The 25918-nt window shown below is 42.1% G+C and overlaps 1 protein-coding gene across 2 annotated transcripts in view; it reads right to left on the bottom strand.

Annotated features, from left to right (window-relative positions):
* Positions 1-25425, bottom strand: part of nlgn3a (neuroligin 3a) — a 190872-nt gene extending 165447 nt beyond the window's left edge. The window contains exons 1-2 of one of the 2 annotated variants that reach the window (XM_078546973.1): positions 24674-25425; positions 18118-18177 (exon numbers count right to left, since the gene is read on the bottom strand). In XM_078546973.1, coding sequence (XP_078403099.1) covers positions 18118-18177; positions 24674-25166 — 553 coding nt within the window. In that variant the 5' untranslated portion in view covers positions 25167-25425. The remainder of the gene's footprint in view (positions 1-18117; positions 18178-24673) is intronic. The other variant, XM_078546972.1, reaches the window with a different exon arrangement.
* Positions 25426-25918: the final 493 nt, after the last annotated feature.

Here is a 25918-nt window from a genome sequence, read left to right as displayed (position 1 = left end):
GATAAAGTAACCTTCTGAGTTAATCATAATGTGAATTTGCTGAGAGTAATTAGTAAATTGTATCAGACAAATTGAGGATTTGGGGAAACATACCACAGCGTACTTTAAAAATAATTCAAAACACCTTCTGCTTATGGACAGTTGGTGAGAGAAAATACGTACAGTTTGCTTGCCTCTCTCTTGTCCGTAACATTGATAGTAGCAAATAGTTTTACGGGTGAAGGCAAAGTCAGTCTTAAACATCTCCAACAAGAGCTGTACGAGTTTTAATGATGGCTAAAGCACATTAACTGCAAGATAAAAATTAGGAAGATAATATCAACAAGCATTATCTGCCAAGATACAACAACTGCTGAACCAAGGAAAGAACCATGAGTTTCATCTGGAATTTGAGGAACTGGCTCGTACTGCCTTGAGTTACGAAATGCCTCAAACACAGCGACATATAACAACAGTCTGAGGTAACCACCAATAAACTTTGAACCAACAATGAATAACAACGGGTATAGGCAAGCCTGAAGGGACCAACCATTGAGGTGTGCATATGAAGATCATGAAGAAAGTGCAGACACAAAGGATATATGGACTTGGCAATTACAAGCTCTGGTACTGTACTCCACTGGGTCATACATGTCCTGGTCCAATGGATGTCTAAATATTTGCCTGACCTTGGCTGATTATTTGTCTGGTCAACCAACAGACTTGTGATTGTGTTTCTTATTTAATCAGTGTATTAGTAGTTAAATACAGATGATCTGTGTGTGAGATCATCAGCTGAATAATACGGTGGAGGGGGGAATGGGATGGCGGACAGCCCTGGAAACCACATTGGCATGAAGCCGACCTACTCCACACCAAGCAGCCTTGCAGCAATAAAGTGCTGCGGGGCTCATTAACAAGGGCCGAGTGGGTCTTCCACCTTCATTTGAGGTAGAAGTCCTGCCCTCTGGAGCTGCCAGCCAATCCGATTGACCGGCAGCTCCATCAGTCCTAGCAGTGCCAGAAGGACGTCAGTGGCAGCTGCCAGGAGGAGGGTAGCTCAAGGCCTAGGATCAGCAAAGGGCAGCCCCCAAAGAATGACCACACCCCGCTTCCTTCCCACCATTTAACCATTTGAGGTTAAAAATCAGGCTACCTGCTCCTGCCCTGCTACCTACACCAAACTTATTATGGCACGGGCAGCATATTATTAGGGTCAAAAGGCTTGATATCAAGCCTGATTGATCGTTAAATGGTCATTTTAATATGGCGGGCAGGCTGCTGATTTCAGGGGCCACCAGCAACCCCCGCCCCCCCTATATTATGGGGGTGAGCTCGGATGTGGGTAGGAAGGTGGTGGAATGGGTGCCCATGCCATTTTACGTAACCCCCGCCCCTTCAGCTGCGGGAAACATGCCCACCGGGGATATGTAAAATTCAGCCCAATGTGTCTATGTGCTTCTGGTGAGACAGATTCAGGTCCACAAAGCCTACTCCAACATCAACTACGGAAGGTGTTTGAAGTGAAAAATTTCTACATAGTAATTGCGAAAATACCACTGAGCAGTCTAGCATAACAACAGTTGTTATTATATTATGCATCAAACTATTGCTTATAATTAAATGTTAGTTTCTTGGATAATTGCAATTTTAGAATATAATTAGCATTAATTAAAAATGATCACTGCAATTTTGTCATTACATGTATATTCAATAAAAAATAATGTTTTGAAGTTCATGCTGAGAATACGGTGAGAGATTGATACATCTGGTAGTATATTTTAGTTTAAGGTACTAGTGATGGGAATTAAATATTAAAAAGACAGATGGTATTGTAGATCAAGCAGCTCACCTCAACGTAAATTATTTTGCATTTTTAGAACCAAAAGAGTCCAGCAGAGACCCTACTTGTGGTTTTTCTTCCCCAGTACCCAAACTACAATGTAACAGGGCTAAAATCTTGTGTGTTCTTTGCTTCATAATTTGTTTTTTTTTGTTGGCCCCTGAGCTTTAAAAGGTTGGCAAAATGGGCACTTCTGGCACTATTTCAATTTCCTTGAATATTTACAGAGTAATGAAGCAGTAAAGCCATCACTACTCAGTCAAGGAGGGCTTTGCAGGGAAGGGGAAGGAAACTCAATTTTACTCAAGTTATTAAACTTTAAATAATGTTAAATAAATTAACACCATTTCCAAAGCCAACAGTAAAGAGTAATGTGAACAGATATGTGCTCTCTTGAGATGAATGAAGAGAAGTAATTTTATCAAGAGAGTTTTTTTTAACAGTCCTTTATTACAGGAGCCAGCTTTTTCTGACTGATCAAACATTAGTGAAGAAAATTTTGCCGTCATAGTTCACCTGACAGGCAGATGAAAATCTTGATTCACCTCAAAAATAGAGATCAGAGGAAGTCTGCACAAACACATTTGTGTTGCTGCTAACAATATGAAGCATGTAATTCCAATATCTCAAATGGGAATTTTTTTTTCATGTTTGGTATGCGGGTATCCCTAGCAAGGCTGGTACTTAATGCCCAACCATATGTTCCCTAATTGGTAATGGACCTTCCTCTAGAAATGTTGCAATAGGTGTGTTTATACAACTCTGTTAGATGAAAATTCCAGTATTTTGATCCAGCAACTGCAAAAGCATATTGATATATGTCCATGTCAGAATGGTGTATGAATTGGAGAGAATGTGGAGATGATGACATTTTCTTTCTCCTGCTGCCCTTGTCCTTCTTGGTGGTTGAGGTTAGAGTTTTGGGAAGTACGTCCAAAGAAACCTTGGGAACTTGCTGCAGAACATCCTGCAAATACCACACGCTGCAGTAACAGCATATGGTGGTGGGGTGGGTTGACATTTAGGTAAATGGATAAATGCCTAAACCAATGCATTGCTTTGTTCTGGATGGTGTCAAACTGCTTGAGATTTGTTGCAGGTACTCCCGTCCAGGAAAGTGGAGAATATTCTATCACGTGTGCCACGTGGATGATAAGGGGGCTTCGGGAAGTCAGGGGACAAGCAACTTGTACAGAATGCCCAGCCTCTGACTACTCTAGAAGCCACAGTATTTTCATATGTTGTTGGAGATGGTCATTGCATCACACTTGTGTGGTGTGAATGCTAATTGTCACATTTCAGTCCAAGACTGGATGTTGTCCTAGATATGCTGATTGTAGGAACAGACTGCTTCATTACCTGTGGAAATGCAAACAGAGCTGACATGATGCAGGATCAGCAAAAAGCCACATTAATAACCTTGCAGAAGGTCTTTGAGGCAGCAAAGGACAGTCCCCTGAGAAATTCCTGCAACTATAGCTGGGGCTGAAAGGATTAGCATCCAACAACCATCTTTCTTTGTGCCAGCTATGACTCTAGCCACTGGAGAGTCTTCTCCCTGATCGCTAGCGTCTTCAGTTTTCACTATGGTTCCTTGTTACCACACTTTGTCAAATGCTGCCTTGATACCAAGGCCTGTCACTCTCACCTCAGCTCTGGAATTCGACCCTTTTGTCAATGTTTGAACCAGAGCAGTAATGAGATCTGGAGCTGAGTGTTCCTGGTGAAACACAAACTGAGCATCAGTGAGCAAGTTACTGGTGAATAAGTGTTATTTGATAAAGCTGTTATCAACTCCTTTCATCACCTTGTTGAGGATTGGGAATAAGTTGTTAGAACTGTAATTGGCTGTGTTAGATTTGTCTTACTTTGTTGTCACAAAATACCTGGACATTGTCCACATTGATTGATTGATATAGCTGCAGTGTTATAGCTGCACTGGAACAGCACAAGTTATGTGTGCTAGTTTTGGATCACAGATCTTCAGCACTATCTTTGCTGTATTCAGTGGACTCAGCATTTCTTGACATTGAATGCAATGAATTGAATTAACTATCCATTATAGTGGGAACCTAAGATCATAAGAGAGAAATATATAGGAGTAGGGGTAGGCCATTCAGCCGTTTGAGTCTGCTCTACCACAGGCGGTGGTTGAGACAAATTATCCACTTGGCACTTCTAGCATGTGTTGATTCCAGGGTCACATTTAGACCAGGTCAGATATGAATGGCAGGGCTCCTTCAATGAAGAAGGTTAGTCACAATCTGCCTGCAGGTCGCTTCTACCAGATACCAGCTTTTTAGTTCTGTTTTTTTTAAACCAAATTCAAATTCTCAAAATACCATGGTTGGATTTGAGTTTACAGTCTCCGAATTATTAGTCCAATAACCTAACCACTATGCCATAGCCATAAGTGGGATGGAATTTTATTTTAAAAAATAATCAATTTATTGCCAAACACTCTTAGTCAGCACATGATTAACTTTGTTATTTACAGATTTACATTGATTGACTACTTTAAACTATGGGCAAGGTGCCAGCCTTAGCTTATTGGTAGCACCATAGACTTGAGTCAGATCATGGGTTCAAACCTCTCTAGAGACTGAATAAAATAATCTGAGACACAGACACATCAGTGCATGACTGAAGGAGTGCCGCTGTCAGCATGTGCTGCCTTTTAGATGTTAAACCAAGGTCTTGCTTCTGTAGATGGAAAAGAACCTGTGGCACGATTTGAACAACAGTAGAGAAATTCTCCAGCTGCCCTGGCCAGTATTATAATGCAATCAACATCAGTAGATTATCTGCTTGCTTATCTAATTGCTGCTTGCACAACCTTGCTATGTGCAGATTAGCTGCTGTGTTCCCCTATTTTACATCAACAGCATTGGCTGTAAAGTGCTTTGTGATGTCCTAAAGTTGTGAAAGCTGCTATATAAATACACATTCTTTAAACTTGTCAAGAATCATACTCAAAACCTACTTTTCCAATATTGAAAGAAAGTTCCCTCATTGTGTTTCCTGCTTTCTATAATTGAGCAGTTCTCAATCTAATTAATTTAGAATGAATTCTTTGAGGCGACTGTGATTGCCTCTACCGAGTAGAGGCACTGTGAAGACCGTGGTGCTTTATTTATCACGGTATTTTCACTCCTGATCCATCCACTGTCATTATGATGCAGGCCCGGAATGGTGTGGTTAAACACTGCAGCACTTCAGGGAGATCTGGCCCAGCTGGCTTTCTGGCAGCAAGGCTGACATTGGTTAATGGGATGGTGAAGAAGCAGACATGCTGTCAACCCGAAAAGGGCAATATGTGCCACTCCCGTGGAGCTATAGCTCATCATTCCTTTGATATGCACGAGAGCAGACTTCAAAAGAATGATGATTGAAGCCTCTATCAACACATTCCTGAAGTCTTTCAGAGGTAATGGATGTGGTGGAGCACAAAGCCTGAATCGTACAAGTTGGAGCTTCAATCAAAGATACAGCAGCTGGTGGCACAGACTGGAATAGAATGCCACACGAGCTAGAAGTGTGTTGCTCTATACTCTTAGGGGAGGATTTTCTCCCCGTCGTGGGCAGGCGCTGGGTGGGAGCGCAGCCGATCGCCGGCTGCGCGCCTCCATTGTACGTGGGCGGGCCTTAACGTGATGCGCACCCGGGAGCACTGAGCGCTCTATTTCTGGTGCTTTGGGAGGATGTAGATCTTCGTGAGGTATTTCTCCTAAGACTTGGTCTATAAGATCCAAGTTGTGGTATTGGCCTAGAAAATGGGCATAGTGGCAAGGTTCAGTACACCACAAAATGGTTAGGCAATAGCAAATTATTGATAGTGCTGCCTGTGTGCGCTTGTTTGAGGAAAGAGAGGTATGAGACAACTTCAGAAGTGCACATGCTGTGAGGAAGCAGCAGCAAATTGAAAGTAGGTGGTCTTGTGTGAGAAAGTGGCCCGTGTATGAAATGTAAAAGCAGTTAGTAGAGGAGTAAAACACTTTTCCGTTTTAAATAAAGCACAACTCTGTTAATGCCTGTTATGAGGGCAGTAGCAACAGGTATATATGATTGGGATGAGAAGGAAAGATGACATGTCCCATTGTGAGTGGGGGAGGAGGATATCAAATGTGGGGAAAGAGTGTTTAGATTGTCAGGAGTGCAGTGACCAGGTATAATGCTCACCTATGTCGTCTGCATCAGTTCTTGTGCCAATGGATCCCCATGATGTTGGTGATGATCTGTGCCCTGACATTTTCAACTAGCACCTTCCCATCGTGTTGAGTGTTTGCCATCGTAGAGAAAGGAACCTTCGTGCACATCCTCGCCTACTCAACAAGGACATCCCATTCCAGATTCAATCAATTGAGATGCTCGTGCCCAAGAAATTTGCAGCCCAAATCTTCCAATAGAATCTTCAGCAAATAAAAAGGACACCTCACAAACAAGGAAGATGCAATCCAGCATTAAATAGGAGCCATGTCCACCAGAAATACCATCCCCAATTGGACTGTTGCTGTTGGAAATGTGTGGGTGGCCCACCATGAAATTTAAACGAAGCCTGACAATCAAAATGGTTCATGCTTCAGGCTGATGACTTTGGGTGGCTGTCCTAATAACTCACTCCATTGCCTGTCTGAACACTGTGCAAATTGATAGGCTACCTCTGTGTTTTATGCTGTTCCAAGCGTGGTGAGTTTAAAGCTTGGCTGTCTCTCAGATTCTGTGCAAGCTGAAGATTCAATGGAAATGGAAATCTTGAAAGATGCATGGTGGGTGACTGCATTGTTATTATCCGTTTTACGCTATTGCCCAAAGGCAGAATTATCCCATTTGACGCTGACTTAATACTGGCAAAGCCATGTTGGGGCAAAGAGAGCTCTTGTGATGTCATGTGATAATTTCAATAATTGGTTGAGTATCTCTATTATCAAATAGGGGCAAAGGAAGTCAAGTTGTGAATTGTGTAGTGAAGACTTCATAGAGTATCCGTCCTCTGATTTCTCTGCCCCATTATTTTGTAACTGGCCAAAAAATTAGTCTCCATTTTAAAAACTTGCTTATAAACTATATTAAAGAAACAAATTATTATTTTGTCAAAGATTGTTTGGGGCACATTGAGTTCATACTTGTGGCTGGTTAATTATGGAGCATTAAAAGTAATGACTGATCAGAACATTAAGAAATTCTTACATTTATGTACCACTTTAGCACACGTCAAAACATCTCAAAGCACTCCACACCATGAATTATGCTTGGAGTGCAATGATTGTTTTGTTGGCAAATCCAGCAGCCATATCAGCCATAGTATCAGCCATACTATAAAAACAAGGAGGAGATGGCTGACCAATTAATCTAATTTTTGGAAGTGTCGGTTGAGTGAGGAAGGTTAAGGAGGAACGAACTTGTAGTTCCTAGCACTGTTCATATCCTGAGCAAATCCCAAAGTTGGGGCTACCTATCAACCAGCAGAGGATCAAAGTATTTTTATGGAGCCAAAAGAAACAAGAATTTTTCTGTTGAAGAATTCCTCATTGAGCTGCTGCTAAGAGTCCTAACAACAGACAGGTTGGAGTTCTTTCATTTCGTCACCATCTTTAATAGCATCAGTCTTGTCTCCCTCATCTTACAGTACAGCTTCAAACAATGGTGTCTCCATGGGTTACTCCATGCCCAGGGTGCAACAAACCATATAATCTTGGCTGAATCATAGGAACGTACCAAACCTATCCAGGCAGAGCAGAAGTCCAACAGTCTGCTTAATAAGGTCTCATGAGTTAAACTGTAATGAAGTTAAGCCCCTGAGGAATCATGAGCATTTTTAACAGAGTAAATCTTCACAGAAGCATTATAGAGCAAAATCTGAAGTCACATAAGATTATATTACCAAATATTACCAGATGACCAAAAATTGGTCAAATAGGCAAGTTCTAAGGAGTATTTTAAAGGAGGAAAGTGAGGTAGAGAGACAGAGGTTTAGGAAGGGAATTCCAGAGCTCAGGGTCTTGGTAGCTGAAGATGTGTCCATCAATGGTGCCGTGATTAAAGTTGGGATGCACGAGAGGCCAGAATTAGTGGAGCGCTGATATCCTGGAGGGCTGTGGGGCTAGAAAAGCTTACAGAGATGGGGGTAGATAGGGAGGGATGTAGCCATGGTGGGATTAGAAAAGAAAGGGTGAGAATTTTAAAATCAAGATGTTGCTTAAAAAGGAAATAATCTAGGTCAGCAAGCACAAAAGGTGATGGGTGAAACAAAACACGATGAGGACAGTAGAGTTCCAAATATCCTCATGCTATGGAGAGAAGAAGGCAGGAGAATGGGCAGGAGTGAGGTGAAATCATCAAATCTAATATAGGCTCACTTGTCCCCAAACAGCCACCCACTGACCTGCTGTGCAGTCACAAAGAATGGAAAGGGTGGTGGGGGGAGGGAGAGGTTGCACAGTGCGGAGTAGAGGATAGCAGAGGACTGTTGCAATATAAAACCATCCTGGCAGTTGCTGGGGATTACATGAAAGTTGCATATTAACAAAGTGAAAGCTCTTGCAATTCACAAAGGCAGCGGGATTGTTCAAAAGAGCCCATGGGTTGGTGTAGGTGCAGTTGATAAGGCCCTGCATGCAATCTGTGTAAATCTGTCTTCCTGATGCTTTCAGTTATCCTTGGGAGATGTAATGAAAACCTTTGCTGTGCCAAACATGGCATCAGTTACCTGTTTAATGCAATCATGAACTGCAGATTGACTGGTATTACTGATTCCACTTTGGCAGCCTTGAAGCAACAGAAGGCAAAGAATTTCAGGGTTGTAGTGACATTGACTGCAGCAGGAAATGCAGGGCCAGCTGTGGCAACAGGTTGCAGGTCCTTTGGCAAGAGATAATGCAATTCTTTGACAGTCTATCCGGAGAAGCACAGCCTCCTTATGCACTGCTCCTCAGAGAAGTGCATATGTTACACTGCGCATATAGACTCTGCAGGGAGGATAAGGATACATGTAATCATGATTACTCTGTTATTCCTGTAGTTGCAGCTCCACGTTTTCCTTCCATCTTTGCTGCTGCTACTCTTTAGCTACAATAAAATTCCTAGAAGAATGCCAATTTTGAAAAATATTAATTGGTAGCATTCTTTTAAGATTTCAGAAAGTTTCATAACCTCTGCAATTGCTTTAAAATTGAACAACTTGCAAAAAATCTAATAAACTACCAAAAAAACATAACCTAAGCCGTTGGATCATTTTAAATATGAGCAGGTCAATACCCCTTTAAGTAGCACTGGAATGGTCACCTCCCAATCTGTACATCCCCTGATTTGTGGGTGGGTTGCAAAAGTAGCAGCAGTGCTGATAGATATAAAAATCACCTTGGACTCTTAACTGTGTCACTGACCCCTATTTTAGCAAGGAAACTGTCTGTTTCTGACACAATTGCTGACTGCCCAAATGAATGTCCACCAGAAAATCAGAATGGGCGGAACCAGCAATTTTTGTCCTTCTATCAAGTTATTTACAGGCATAAAAAGGACAGTAGCAACTTGAAAACTGGCCTCACAGTCAGTTACTACAAACTTGTAAGAATGCTCACTTCTCAATTTTCAAACAGTCGCTTAACTAATATAGGAGTAAGGCCTGCAAGTCAGCTTTGAAGTGTAGAACATGAGCAACCATGTTTCAGCAGCAAATTGAGAAAGCTAGGTTCATTGGCATGGATATTAAATGCTGGTTTATTCTAAAATGCACATAGGAAATAACCTTTTCGAGCCACAGGAACAACTATCTAAGCTCACTGTCCTAGTAAAATGCCACAGACTAGGTTAAATCAATCTTGACAATAGTGTGGACGTAGGACATCCAAAATAAGCTGCATAAATTTGAAGAAAGCAGCGAGGTTAATAAATCACAGAACAGTAATCAAATAACAAGGGTCAAATATGAAGATGACTACATAAAGGATGGAATTTTGTCAGTGGTGCACCTTCCTTGAAGGCAGAATCGGAAGCCTGAACCACTTCAGCTCTCTTGCTTTTTCTCATTTTCCACGCGATTACAATTAAAATTCTAAGTGCTGGTGGTGTGCATGGGAGATACATGTGATTCCGCGGTCGCATTTCACTGTTGAATCCTGCCGTCAGCTGACAATGCAGCAGGAACAAGTGAGCTATAAAGGAGCCTCCTGGTTAAACATGGAGGCTCTGCATCAGAGCCAAAACTTTCCTGCCCAACTCCATTGCCATTAAGATGAGACTTGAGAGTGCAAAGGCAGCACAGGTGTTGTTCAAAATTAAGTTTCACATGTAAGAATTTCACATTGCATTGGCTTCACATCATTCATGCGTGAATCATCGTTATTTGTTGAAATGAGCTTAATTAAAGAGCTAAATGCACTGGCACACCTCAAGGTTTGTATGCACTGGTGGTTACAGGTGAGTTAGAGATACTTCCTTTATTCTGGAAGAAACAATGTTGTTTCTATTCTCACTCTTTACTGATTATTCATGTGAGTGTCCAGTGTTGTACTCAACACTTTGTGGGACATGGTTGAACTTACAGCTCAGCTGGCCCTCACTTCCATGCATTGTAAACAACATTGTCTGAGATCACTCTCAGCAGGGATAATTGAAATTTTGTAGGTGAACTCAAAGCCCTATAAGGACTCGGCCAGCCAACACCTTGAGATGGACCCATATTTGGACAGTACTGACACCGCCCTTTAGGCTCTTCATTTTCTTACTACTGATGGTTGCTACCACCCCATCCAGGACATTAGGCTCTTTCCACTCCATCCCTCTTGCCCCCAACTCCACTCCTCCATGCCCCGACACCACTCCATAGCCCCCACCCTCACCACTGACTCGCCGTTGCTGGTCCTGAGCCTCCATGCAAGCTGCCATTCTCCTGCTCTCCTCCCTTGTGCCATAGAGTTTAAACAAGAAAAATTCTGACCTTGCACAGAACCAACTGGTACATGGCACCTTTAAAGAAACGTGAACTGGGAGCCACGGGATTCTTGTGCACTGCTGACTTTATCTTGAAGGTAGGGTGTCATTTACAAAAAGTTTTCCGCCAATGAGTATTCATGACACGCAAATGTATTACAAGTATGAACCTGCTGGCATGAGGCTCGACATGCTGCAAACTCACCACTGATGTTATCTCTCTGTCTCAACTCGCTGTCAGGAAATTGAGATTTTGCGTCCCGCCTAATTAAGTCACCCATGCCACATTTTCCCACTCGTGAGCTCCATGAAATTACCTCAAGGAGTGTAGCCTGAAAACATTTCTTTTTAAAAAGAAAACCAAAACAAATTATGACTCAATGTGCAGCTGTTCCAGAATCCACACCAAAAACGTTCACATGAAGGCCATTTAGCATATCCGAGCCAGCAAACTCTCTTTTTCTTCCAACATCACAGTGGATTGTTTCTTACACGATTCAAGGGATTTTGCCTCCACTGTTCTGTCTGAAAGTCAATTTCATGTCATCACTTATTGCATGTACAGCATCCAGACTTTAGTACTAAATTTTCTTTTTGCTACATTGTCCCCATCTTATGCCTGTTAATGAGCTCTTAATTCTCATCCTGTTCATATATCGTACTTCACAGATAACACAATTGTATAATCGTGCATTTACTGACAATAGATTACAGTACACCAGTGAATATCTGGAATAATGGAAAAATTAAGTTCCATATGCCCTCCTTACAAATGAAGAGGAGCTATCATGTTTCCTGGCGCAGCAGAAGAGCACCACTTATTTTACCGATACTCACTCTCACTAAGCAGCAGCACAGAGGTTGACATGGTGAGACATTTAAGTAGCAATGCAAATGAAGAATCACAAGTTTATTCTTGAGGAGTACAATGGTAGCAGTTGTGTGTTTGGAAGGTGCTGGCTAAGGAGCCTTGGTGAGTTCCTGCAGTGCATCTTGTAGGTGGTACACACTGGCTCCCACTGTGCGTCGGTGGTAGAGGGAGTAAATGTTTATGGATGGGGTGCCAATCAAGCGAGCTGCTTTGTCCTGGATGGCATCGAGCTTCTTGAGTGTTGTGGGAACTGCACTCACCCAGGCAACTGGAGAGTATTCCATCACACTCCTGACTTGTGCCTTGTAGATGATGGACAGGCTTTGGGGAGTCAGGTGGTGAGTTACTTTCGGCAGGATTCCTAGCCTCCGACCTGCTCTTGTAGCCACAGTATTTATATGGCTAGTCCAGTTCAGTTTCTGATCAATGGTAACAACTAGAAGGGCAAGGACAGCAGATGCGCGGGTACACCACCTGCAAGTTCTCCTCCAAGCCACATATACATCCTGACTTGGACCTATATCGACGTTCCTTCACTGTCGCTGGGTCAAAATCTTCGAACTTCCTTCCTAATAGCACTGTGGGTGTACCTACACCACTTGGACTACAGCGGTTCATCACCACCTTCTCAAGGGCAATTAGGGATGGGCAATAAATGCTAGCCTAGCCAGCGATGCCCACATCCCAAGAAAGAATAAGCATAAGACATCCCTTCAAGATACCTTAAATTGTTCCTGTTATCTAAACGTACAGCAGAATAGTGCCCTTCACTGCACATGCTTGAGTCCCCTTACATTATATGTAACACCAGTCACAATCTCGCTACTGAACCTAAGTCTCATCATCCACCTTGATGAAGCCCAGATTGCTAAATCTGCATCATTAGATTGACATTCTGAAATAATTTGCTCCTCCCTTATAATAGAAGTTAGTCATGGCATGAGAACCTCACTACCTGCAAGTACCCCCACCTGCTAAAGCGACACACCATCCTGACTTAGAAATGTATTGCCATTCCTTCACTATTGCTGGGTCAAAATCCTCTTTAACAGCACATGGACTTCAGTTGTTAAAGAAGGTGGCATACCACCATCTTCTCAAGGGCAATTAGGGATGGGCAAGATGCCCACATCATTTGAAGGAATGAAAATTCAACAAGGCTTCTCATACTTCCTTTGTGAGGCTCATTAATAGTTCCATAACTTGCCGTTCCTCAAAGACAATGATTCAACTCTGCATATGAGTATAACATTCCTTGGGCATTTACATTGCCACTCACAAGTGGAAAATTAAATTTTGTTCTCAAGAAACAATTATTTTCCCTTAAAAGTATTGTTTTGGACATTACAAAAAGTTGTTTTTTACCAAGGATCCACATTCCTTTTACTGTATGTCTCTATAATTACATTCAATACTTGGTAGAAAGTATTAGACCATTTTTTCAAAGTCTCCAAAATTATATTCTACGGTCTGTCACCAATCACGTTATCACAATCTGAAATTTTTAAATTTTTAATTTACATTTTTTAATATTAAATTCTCAATTATTACTGCTGCTGTTCAGTCAATCTCTGCAATAATTGAGTCAGTACAACAGTACAGAAGGGTTGTCATTAAACAGCCTTAGATTCAAAACCTGAGGACAAGGTCAAACTGAACAAGAATTTTCATCTGCAACATGCAAGTCTCTTTCACATTTTGAGAGTTGGTCTTGAGGCATCAGCATAATTCCTGTGCTCTTAATTCCACTCTCCTTGCTTACATTTGCACCTGCTACTGTTCTGTCAGACATCAGACAGAGGTGAAACTAGGGAAGCCAATGGCAGTTAATAAGACATATGGGACTCATTACCATCCAAACAAAGTTAGTCAAGCAGTTTATATTTCTAAGTACAGTTAACAGTGAGAGAACTGTGCACATGCCAAATGCTGTAGGTTTACAGCATGAAAGTGGTTTTAGAATACAGCACTCTCTTAACAGATTCATCCTAAGGTATAAAGGAGCATGTAACTCAGACTATTCAAGTTAGTTACTCTCCAGGTGATTTGGATAATTATATGTAATCAAAGTGATTCCAGTAAACACATGAGCAGCGTGATAGCAGCAAAGTTATAGCTTTGGAACACTGCCCAGGAGTTCCAGATTCCAAATTTCAGTCCTATTAAGAAAAATATAGAAACTTGCGGAGGAGTCTCGGCCACCGGCTGGAGAGCCGGCAAGACCCCCCACATTGTTTCTTCTCAGGAAGGCCCGCCGTACCTTGTGTCACTGAAGCACTTAACAGTGGCAGGGCTTTTGCCAGGATCGAGGAAATCAGAGGAAGGAAGTCATGCCCACAAAGAGCTGCTGGCCAATCAGAAACCAGCAGCTCTTCTGTACTCAGCAGTGCCACTGGGGAGGCATTGGCTGCTGCTGGTACTACACTGTGTGCTTGGATTGAGGAGATAGGCAGGCACAGGTGAGTGATGGCGGGAAGGGAGATACGGGGTGGGGGTCTTGGGGAAGGCTCTGTGCAGTCGCACCCTTCCTGATGCCAGGTCTCTCAATCGGGCACTGAACGTCTTTGAACGAGGGACGCTCCCACTCCTGGGATACTGCAAGCAAACATGTGATGGCGAGCCCCCCCCTCCCCCCCAACCACTGCTGGGTTAATACCAGCGGCAGCAGGATGAGGCCCTTAAGTAGGCATTAATTAGCCACAAAAGGGCCTCAATTGGCAGCAGGTTGGAAAGGCCATCCACAGGCCATCCTGCCATGGACTTAATCAGAGTGGAGGCAAGAAAGTGGCGAGGTCCCCACCTTTCAACCCCTACCAATGTTGCCACGGGGGAAAGCATAAGATTCCACCCATTCCGTATATTATTATTTGTGCCAGCGCTTATACAAGCTAAAAACCTGTAATCAAGCAACATTTGTGGTAGGAGTTTTACTTTGTGCTTTTAAAAAGCCCAGTTTTTAAGTTTATAGTCTTAGTCATACATTCCAACAGTTATTATTATTCCACCATTCAAAGGCTGGGAGAATACAAAAGGTCAAATTAATGAGCTAAATACCATTAAAGGATTTTTCTTTTTGACCTTGTGCAATGCTACATTGCCAGAGATTGTACTTATATTATTATACTCCATTTCACAGGGATGATGGCTTCAACAAAAAAAGAGTTGTCTTCAGTGCTGAGCATGAGGGAAATATCCAGTGAGTTCCTACATAGTACTACAGCCTCACTAAAAAGGCAGTGCAGACATCAGGGAAGAATACCAATCTTCAATATTCCCAGAACCAACCTAACATGCAGCTCTGCTCCATTGTCCTCTTTTAGGTCCCCCCCGGCCCACACCTAATGCACCCCCCCCAACACACACACACACACACACACGCATCAATGCTTACTAAGGTACCTTATCCACATTACCTGCCCACACCGATCTCGCCCCAGCCAGCAGAGGCTGTTCTATATAGCAATCCTGGAGGTTAAACATTCTCTTTTCCTGCAGCAAGGCCTCCCTGCTGTTAATCACTTCACCTTAGCAGCACAGCCAAGGTGAAAATTTTATTATGCAAGCAAACTGCTGACAGAAATTGGCAACCCAGCACCTACACTGGAATACTGACTAGATACCCCACACTCATTCCTTCAACAGCTCAGTACTCAGCAACAGCAGATTGCAAACACAGGTACAACAAATCTATTGGATAAATTGAAAACATCAAGGAAAAGCAGACTCAGATGAGTTGTCACTGATGTTTACAGAAAACTTCACATCCTTCAAAGCAATTTTCTTCTAGCATAAAATTGTCTAAAATTAGTTTAGAATGATGCACCAGATGTTCCAAACATTCAGGAGGAATTCATTTTATAAATGTTAACCCACTCACAGAAGTTCTGTACAACATTTTTAACATTTCTCTCACAATTTAGATATCACAATAATACTATAAATGGCAGGATACACATCTTTCAACTACATTGTGTTTTCAAGCAGTTGTGCAATTAAAATCAAAGATGTGAGATCCACCTCCCTCTGGATAAGTGTTAATCTCTTTCCTGGTGCAGGTATTAAGCCTTTCCCAGTGTGTTAGTCTCTCTGTCTCTGTTCTGGTGTATTTACAATATTTCCCAGTATGTGTTTTACAACATAAATTTGCATTTCTATAACACCTTTAAAACAGCAAATGTCCCAAGGCATTTTCACTGAGACAGAATGGGCACTGAGGAGTAGGAAGAGGAGAATTAAAGTAGGTGGCCAAAGGCGCAGTCGAATTTTAAGGCTTTGCAGAGACTTGTAAATAGGACAGAGGTAGCCAAGAAAGGGGTTTCAGAAGAAAGCGCCAGAGAAGGCACCGATGCCTGAAGAATCTGCCACCAATGATAAAAAGTATGGGTGTTGGGGGGTGGGGAATGCAGTGAATAAAAGCGCAGAGACTAAAGAGCAGAGGGTGCATAGTGGGAGCTGGTTGTTGAAGCAGGATAGAGGGAGGCTATGAAGGGATCTGGAAAACAAGGAAAATATTGAACTGAGAAAGTGATAAACAATGCTGATTGTTAAGGATAGGACTGATAAGTGAGCAATATTTTGAGTAGAACAGGATATAGACAGAGTTTCAACTAATTTGGAGTTAATGTAGGACAAATCGCGGGAGATACAATGCGCTGCCAGGATCAGCCTGCGTGAATGATTGAGGAAGGAGCTGGAGTTGGGACAACAACATGGAGTTATATTGGGCACTAAACAGATTGGGTTCAGTCTCCTTAATGTTGGAGAAAATCCTGGGTTATCCACAATGGTGTTGAACAAGTCATACAGCACAGTGACGGTCATGGGGTCATGCAGTTAAGGATGTGGGGCAGAGGTTTAAAAGACTGTCATCAACATGTATCCTGGCTACTCATCTACAAATAACATTGGCAAAAATAGGAATTAACCCAGCATGGAATTTTGTGACACTGCTAGGGTAACTAAATGAGGGTACGATGCCCTTCCAGGGATGAATTCCCTACACTGGGACAAGTGAAGAGGATGAAGTGCAGGGTGAACTGTGTACAGTGCAGCAGAGAAGGAGGACAGGAAGAAATAACATATCATGGTTGCAATCTTCAAAGATGCTTTTGGAAACACTGTGACCACTACGGTCTTGAGGCATAAACCAGATTAAAGGGATTTGAACAGAGAACAAAGGGAGAGTTGTGCATTGAGCAAGATGGAAAGAAAGGTTTGATATGGAGCAGTAGTTGGAGGAGAGGTCAGGATGATCTTTCCTGAGCAAGGGGTGGTGATGGTAGTTTTCAAATGCAAGGATACAGTGCCTGAGGAAGAATGACTCTTGAGCCTGTGCCTGGTGCAGGTGCTGAGTGTTTCACATTATTTCCAAATCTCTCCTTCCTGGTGCAGTGTACACCAGTCTCTCCTTCTCCTGATGGAGACATTGGTTATCACCTGTGGCACAACTGCAACACATACCTAAAAGATTGGCCCAAGTATTGCTGAAAATTAGTCCTTGAAAAATCAGTGAGTGGCATTGTGATGCTAGATTTTCACTCCACAGCTTAGTAATTGAGCAGAAAGCAAGACTGGCAAGCTTGGACACTGGCAGTGTCCCTGGGGGGTAGGTCCTGGGGAGGAGAGGGGTGGGGTTGGGGGAAGAATCAAGGTAGAGCAAATGGAAGGGGGTGAGCAAAGACCAGTAGTGGCCCACAGTTTTTCCTGTGGATTCAGGTGGAGCACTCCTACTTCTCCTCATTAAGGTAAATCGAAAAACAGTTTACTTACCTCGTCTTTGGCGGCCTCCACAGGTCACTAAGAACTGCAAGTTAGATCGTTGTAGAACCTGAGAAACTACTGGGAGCTTGCACAGAGTCTGTCCAGTTTTGACCAATTTCAGGCCAAGGTCCTGAAATAGACTTTAGGTCTTAATTAACATATTGTCTAAACCAATGGGCCCAACCTTAACTCTAAGTAAATGGGTTTTGATTGAGTTAAAATCTCACCCAATGTGACTCAGGTATTTTTGAGGCACAGAATATAGCTCCTTGAAAATGGAATTTTTATCCTCCTTGCAAGAAACAGGTGAAACAGGATCCAATTTCGCCCCAAATGTTTGGCAGTTTATTACTAGCACTTGCACCAAGAGACTTAGAGATTGAGTATTTACCTCTATCTGGAAAGAAAACACATCAACACACTGACCAATATAGAGACGTTATTAGTCTCTCTGTCTCTCTCTGGAGATTTTGACTGTTTCCCAGTACGTGTTCCTCTCTGTGTCTAGTGAGCTAGTCTCTGGTATATGATTGATCGTATCAGTTGGACTACTACAATGAACAAAATGCATGACATCAAGTGCAAAATACATTAAACTCTAATCAAAAGACACACAAACACTTTGGCCGTATCTTGCGGTTTCCATTTGATTAACTGCAGTTTGATGATGAAGCTTGCTGCTTGCGTTGAGAATGCATGCTCGCTCCTCCCCATGTGATACCAGGTTTCTACCTACCTCCTTTTCTACATATTTTCTTGTTGGGTTTTCTCGTGCATTCCTTCGATATTCTTTTTACTGTAAAATGAATAAAATACTGCAAAATAACATGAGGCTCCATCAGACAGTAGGAGCATGCAATCACAACCGTCTCACTCCCCCTCCCCCCTCCCACACACACAGACACACACACACATACACACACACACACACACACACACACACACACGAGAGACCTGTTTGCAGAAATATTCAGTCATCCCAGGGCACAGCTGGTCCATGCTGTTGGAGCTGCCAATGCAGTACCACTCAGATTTGAGTGTGTGGAGAATATTCAACTGGGCATCATGACCCCCTCCCCTCTGTTCACTCCCCCACCTCTTGGGGAGACAGACCATGCAATAACTTTTTAAATTCAGGCAGAGACTGCCCCACATAAAAAGGTCCCATTTTTCAAATGTTTCTCTGACTGAAGAATACACACTGCATGCCCCCCACCCCCCACTCTAGGAATTCTCATTAAGGGTCTTATTTGACATGTGAACTTATCTTTCCCTTTTATTAGCTGCTGCTGCTGGCTCTGCTGTGTATTTCCGCCATTTCTTGCTTTTATTTCAGATCGATTGTCCACAGACTTTTCTTACCCAATTCCTTGGGGAAGAACTACTGTGGTTGCTGTCCCTTAACAGATGCATGTGTGAAGATTTTCTCTGATCTGAAAGGATGCATTTACAATTTTACTAGTAATATCAAAGAGAGGAAATCACAAATGCCTTCATAAAATTACAACATGAAAAGACCAAGGCGCTTCTTCCTCCAGCCTCCAAGTCTGGTTACACTTTGTGGTATTCGTAAATGCTGTGTTTCTTCAGTTTGTCTGTCACTGATAGTGCATGGGATTGGTCTGTGTGGAATCCCAGTGATCACCTGAACAGTGTTACCTGCTGATTGTCTTACCGAGGACAGATGTCCAGGAGTCCTAGCCCAATCAATGCACATTACTCAGGTCATAACCTCAAGATACTGCCCTACAATCTGTTCAAACCAACTTCAAAGCGTTAACATTCTGTGCACCAAATAAAATACACTTGGACCACTTTCTTTCCTACAGATTTCACCCACATCCATACATAGACAATAACAATAGTTTCTGCATTTTCTAATTCAGTACATTTTTCTTACTATTTGGTCATCTGCCCTAAAATCTCCTTATGTGGCTCAGTGCCACAGTTTGTTTTGTAATGCCTCTTGTGAAGCACCCTTGGATATTTTATTACATTAAATGCACTATATAAAATGCAAATTGTTGTTATTCTTCGAAAATATAAATTTGGATTCTTGCCAATTAACTCTTCCTTTTCCGCACCACAAGGTGCTACATAGATATCAGCCTAAATTGCATGCTACAGATCAAAGATTAGTTTTTCTCTTCTCCTAAAGTCACAGATGATTTGCTGAGGTCGAGTTCCACAGTTGCTAGCCATCACCCAAAACCTTAGCCATGGGGCTGTACTATGCATAAACCTAGAGTTGGTGGCAGCTATTTTCACAAAGGTTACATCATAACAGCATGTCAGAATAGCAGCCAAGCCTATCCAGTGGTTGCTGCTAATATCAATTGTACAAGTACCTTCCAGCAGGGATCAGTGTATCGTGATCAGTAACAGGAACCTGGCAAATTTCTTTCTTTTTATCCTGAAGAAAATTGAAGACAACTAAACAGCACCAGTTATGTAAGAGTTACAAAGAAATTACAACATGGAATCAGGTCGTTCAGTTCAACAAGTCCAGCTTGATTCTTATCCTTTTTCCAGACTCCGCAACCACCGGAAATAGTCTGTTTCTATCTACTTTGTCTCATCCTTTCACAACTATAAACCGCTCAATTAAATCATTCTATAATCTCCTTTGTTCTAAAAAAAAAAGTCCCAATTCTTCTACTCTATTTTCATAATTTCTATTTCTTTATACCAGGCCACATTCTAGTCATTATGCGCTGTATCCTCTCTATTGTCGTAACAACTTCTCTATAATATGGAGTTCAAAATCTGCACACAGTACTCCATTATAGATTCATCATTACATCCCCACATTTTTAATATCTCTTGCCATGAATATGCCTGCTACTTTAGTATTGTTGAAAAGTTTGAACACAATTCTCCCTAGTGCAAAAACCAAATTATTGATGTGTACAGTGAACAGAATTGGTCCCAGAACAGAATCCTGTGCGACACTGATGTCCACTTCCAACCACTCAAAGAAGCTGCCCTGAATGTGAGTATCTTTTTCATGCCTTATAACAATATTTTTTAGCCAATTTTCTATCTTTCCCTTAATTCCATATCCCTAAAGCACTTGGGGATGTTTTTCGATATTAAAGGAAGTTATCTAAATCAAGTTGTTGTCATTGTTAACTTGCCCCACTCGTGTCCTATATGACCCTCGCCCTGAACTTGTATTGGTCTTTAGTTTTCCCCTGTTTCCCTTTAGCTCTGAGTTAATTTCGTCCATGAGAACCACTTCCTGTTCTCTCCTTCCTATTTCCACTAAATTACTGACCACCAAACTTCCTTCCCTGGCTCCCACATTAGCCAGCATTGTAACGGTTCTCTTCCCTCTGGTTCTGTTCCTCTCTCCTTAAAATCTGGCATCATCACCCCTCTCCTCAGAAAAACAACCCTGGCCCCTCCTTCTGCAAACCACCGTCCCATCTCCTATCTCCCTCTCCTCTCCAAAGTTCTTGAATGTGTTGCTGCCTCCCAAATTTGTGCCCACCCTTCCCGGGACTCCATGTTTGAATCCCTCTAATCAGGTTTTCACACTGCCACAGTACCAAACTGCTCTTATCAATGTCATAAATTACATCCTATGTGACTGTGACAAGGGAAAATTATCCCTACTTGAACTTCTTGACTTGTCTGCAGGTTTTGGCACAATTGATCCCACCATCCTCTTCCAAAGCGGCTCAACCATCATTTGGCTCACCTTGTTCCATTTCTATCTATCTAATTTCAGCCAGGAAATCTCCATCAATGATTTCTTTTCCCACTTCCTCCATCTACCCCGGCATCCCTCCTCAAGGATCTATCCTTGGATCCCTGCAATTTCTCATCCATTCGAGGCCTCTCGGGAACATCATCTGGAAACAAAACATCAAACATGACAGCACCCAACTTTACCTCACCATCGCCTCTTTTGGCCCCTCCACTATCTCTAAATCGTCAGATTGCTTGTCCAATATCCAGTATTGGATAAGCCAAAATTTCCTCCACTTAAATATTGGGAAGACTGAAGCCATTTTCTATCATCCCCCACTATAAACTCCATTCCCTAGCTTCTGATTCCATCCCTCTCACTGGCAACAGTCGGAGACTGAACGAGACTGTTTGCAACTTCAATGTCATATCTGACTCCAAGGTGAGCTTTCAAACATGTATCCGCACTGTCACTAAGACTGCCTATTTTCACCTCCATAACTTACAACTCCTGAAACCCTCCTTCATGCCTTTATCTTCAATATTGAATTTTCTATTGCACTCCTGGCTAGCCTCAAACATTCTATTTTCTATAAACTTTAGATCATCTAAAACTCTGCTGATCATGTCCTAACTCATATCAAGTCCCCTCACAATTCCCCACTGTGCTCAGTGACCTATGCTGGCCCCCAGTTGAACAACATGTCAATTTTAAAATTCTCATCCTTGCCCCATTTCCCACCCCAATCATCTCTAAAATCTCTCCCAGCCCTACAACTCTCCAAGATTTCTGCATCCCTCTAAATCTGGCTCCTTGTGCATCCCTGATTTTAATTGCTTTACCATTGAAGGCCATGCCCTCAGCTGCATAGGCCCCTAACTCTGGAATTCCCTCCCTAACCCCTTTGCCTCTCTACTTCACCTTTCTCTTTTAAGACATTCCTTAAAACCTCCCTCTTTGACCAAGCTTTTGGTCATTTGCCCAAATATCCCTTCATATGTGGCTCGGTGTCAAATTTTGTTTTATAATATCTTTGTGAATCACCTTAAGACTTTTTATTATGTTACAGGTGCTATATAAATACAAGTTGTTGCATGTTGCCAAAGGCTTTCAGAGAATGCATGTACATTTCCCATATTCACCTAAATATCACCTCCTCGAAGAATGCCTTTCCGAAATCCATGTTGGTTGTTCCTATCAATGTTCTCCCATCTAGATTTTTTTTTTTAATTCTAAAATTTTCTGTACAACAGGTGATAAATTGCAATTACCTGAATAAACAGTTATCTTTCTTGAAAATGGGTATTACATTGGCCTCTCTGCAGTTCTCTGGCACACATTCACTCTCAATAAAACTCGGAAATATTATTCCTAAGACCTCTACTATTCCTTTCACGGTCCTTTGATGTATCTAGTCAGGTCCTGGTGCTATATTCTCCTTTAGCTCCACTAACTTCTCCATCCTGGATTTGTACTTTACCCCAAATCAAACTCTTTTCAATAATCCTTACTAAATTTAAACCCAGCTCCCTGATGCTCCACACTATCTAAATTCCATTTTCTTTATGCCTCATATTGTATCAATGCATCTCCCCTTAAGCCCTCACACCTTCTAATTCAAATCTATTATTCCTCACCTTATCTAAATTCAGCTCTTTCTACCCTCTTCTATTTACATCTAACTCTCCTTACTTCTGGTAATGTCTAACTCCACCTCTCCTTACCCCTCCTTTAATCTAAATCCAGTTCTCTTTAGTCCTCACTCAACATAAATCCACCTCTCTTTACTCACAGAAAAAGTTTGATCCCCCTTATGCTGCAAGAATGGTGCATGGAAGAAGTTGGGGCCAGGCTGAGTGCACCTACCTTACTTGTTGCACCATGCCAACTTAGCGACATCTTATCTTCACTGGCTTTAAAGTTTGGCAAGGTTCTTGTTTGGCAAGGTTCTTGGTTAAGCACCCACCTAAGACAACATTAGGCCCCTTGAATATAGTGACCAGGAGCTTAGGGTCTGTTTCAGAACCCAATTCTAAATTTGGCAAAATCAGTGTGGCATGCATCAAGAACCAGTGAATTTTTAAAAAAAATTACTTTAATGAGTGCTCCTCCTGGCTTCACACAATACTGTGGGCTGCAACCAGATTGTATTCACCACTCTCCTATTTATCTCCCCTCCCAGGACCTGGTCAATTTTCAGGTGGCCCTGACTAGCAAGCTGCATTAGAATTCTGTTTTAGAATTCACGACTTCATCTTTGCACTCTGCCCACTTTGCATTGGTTTTCAGCATAAGACCAAGTTCTCAGCTTGTGTTTATAAGTAAATAATTCATTCAATGGTACTTGAATGACTACCTCATCTCACCAACTTGAGTATGAACCTAGCCCAATTCCTGCCTTGGGTACAAAATGAACTCTGCTGGTAACATTTTGATTCCCAGTTGAAAAATGTCCACAGCATAAATTCAGACACTAATTGGCGAACTAACTTAGAGACCTTAAGTATGAAGTGTAAGAGAAATAGAAACATTACACAGGTGCATTGGAAGTGTTCTGAGTCTGGAGTTCAGAATGATCTGGAGGGGTATAACAGCAGGTCTGAATTACACTTACAACTTAGTTTTGAAGCATTTCCCCAGTGCTGATGTCACTCATTTTAATGAGTCAAGGTGTTAACAAGATAAACCAATCCTAGTATATTGTGAAGCCTCTGAGTAAGTGACTAGCCCAATTCCCTACACAGTGATGCTCACAGCCACGTTTGAGGGATTTGCCCCAGACCATGGTGAGACCTATGAGAGTAGCTCCAGGACAAGAGGCCTCAGTGAAAGACAAGTTTAAATCCAACAGTTTTTAATAGTTTTTGATCAAAATATAAACAAGATCAATCAGATATTGCTGGATTATATTGTGCAGTATGACAATTTGACACTGGCTTTAGGTTAATCTGCATTGGTTTGTGAGTTATTCACATCAATTTATAAATAGCTGATACTAATTTATGGTTACTCTACACTGATTGATGGATAATCTGTACGGAGTCTTGGGAAATTGGTTCAGCATCTTAGTGAATGAACAATATGCCCTGTTCACATTATAAGCCCAAAGAAGTGAATTAAAATATCCCCAAATACCAAATAACAGCCTAATCCTCTGGATTTCAGAGTGATCTTGCATCAGACATTCAGTCACAATCCAAACATGTCCTGAGAGAATATTTCTGCAATCACTCTTCGCAAACCTTCCAACCCATTTGTCCCCTCACACATTACAGTGTGAACCCCAAACACTGAGAATTAACCCTGTGGTCAATGCACCTGGCTTCAGATTTTTTTTTGCAGTGGTGATTAGCTTTTGGTTGACAAACTGTGCCAAAGAAACAAAAGAGGAACCATAACAGTGCCATTGACAGTAAGAGATGTAAAGGTCAAGGCAAGGAGAAGCCACAACATGAGCCACATGACAACTGCATGCGGGAGGGGGATGGGGGGGCAGATGGGAAATAGGGAACCACCTCATGCTTAGAGAGCAACATACAGACAAACAGTAACAAAGAACCAGACAAAAGAAGCATTGGATTGTCCCCCACTGACTCACCATCCTCTGTGGGGACATAGATGTTTAGATACAAACAGTCTTCATTTTGATCCTGGATGTATGTTGCAACTATATCCAAATTGGCCGTGAACCAGATCGGTAACATTATTTCTGGTACCATACCGTGAATGTTTTGTGGGCAGACAGGGGCGAAGTGAGTAACATTACGTATTCCAGACCAGGAAGGCGGAGGTTCTGGTGGTTGGAACCTTTTCTCCCCAGTGGGAGCACTAGCATATGGAACTCCCAGGTATTGATCCACTGGCCCAAGTATGTCACTTGGCAAGGGAATTCGGATCCCCCGCAGTTTTCCATAATGAGTATTCACAGTTGGGTTGTTGATCTGACCCTCCAGCACTATGACCCTGACAGCGAAGCTGAATATCCACAGAACAGTACTGCAGTCTACATTTAAGAAAATGGTGGCTATGCGTTGCAAAAAGGATACAGGACAACTCCATCTTGTGTAAAGAAACATTGTACACGATGACATTACCAGACTCTCACCAATATAAATTCCAAAAACCCTTGGTGCCAATCAATAACTGCAATAAATCCAAAGGTCATGGACAGGGAGGTTCTTATCTTGTTACACTCGTTCCCTCAAGGTTGTCAATCCATAGGAGAGCTGCAAAGCCAAGTAATCATCCTGCAGCAAGATTCTTGTCCAGTAGTTTCAGATCTGGAAGGTGCACATCTTGTCATCCAGATAAATGATTATTCTTCACTTGCATTTCTATTTCAAAGACAAATCCTGTGACAAGTAAACAGAAACAAATTTAGCTCATGCATCTGTATACGAAGCCCTATCTGTAAGGAAAGGGGCAAAAAAGGATTTAAAAAACACAGCAAATGAGTAAACACAGACCTACAGTTATTAAATCCTCATCCACCCAAATGTGTTGTTTTATTCATTAGGAGGAACATAATTTTTGACACTGAAATTCCTGGGTTATCAGATGACAAGTTCTATTTCTGCCACATTTAAACTAGACCTTCAAGTCTAAGGCCATCTGAGGCCAGGCCAACATCTTCTGCCCACAGTCCCCCTGTTTCAAGGGGCAATATAAGAGGAGTTTGTAAGCTATCACAAGAGTTCTTCCCTTTACTCTCATGAGATACCTCAGTAGAACTCACAGCATTTAAGACATGGCATGAGTTCCAAATCTTAACTAGAATAAGGTAATCAATCCAGATCAATGTTACTTCCCCTCTCAAGCACTGAGTAGTTTAAAGTGGAAGCCA

The sequence above is a fragment of the Cetorhinus maximus genome, chromosome 8 (assembly GCF_964194155.1).
Source record: "Cetorhinus maximus chromosome 8, sCetMax3.hap1.1, whole genome shotgun sequence".
NCBI lineage: Eukaryota > Metazoa > Chordata > Chondrichthyes > Lamniformes > Cetorhinidae > Cetorhinus > Cetorhinus maximus.
Note: the sequence above shows the minus strand (reverse complement) of the source record. Positions and strands in the feature narration are given on the sequence as shown.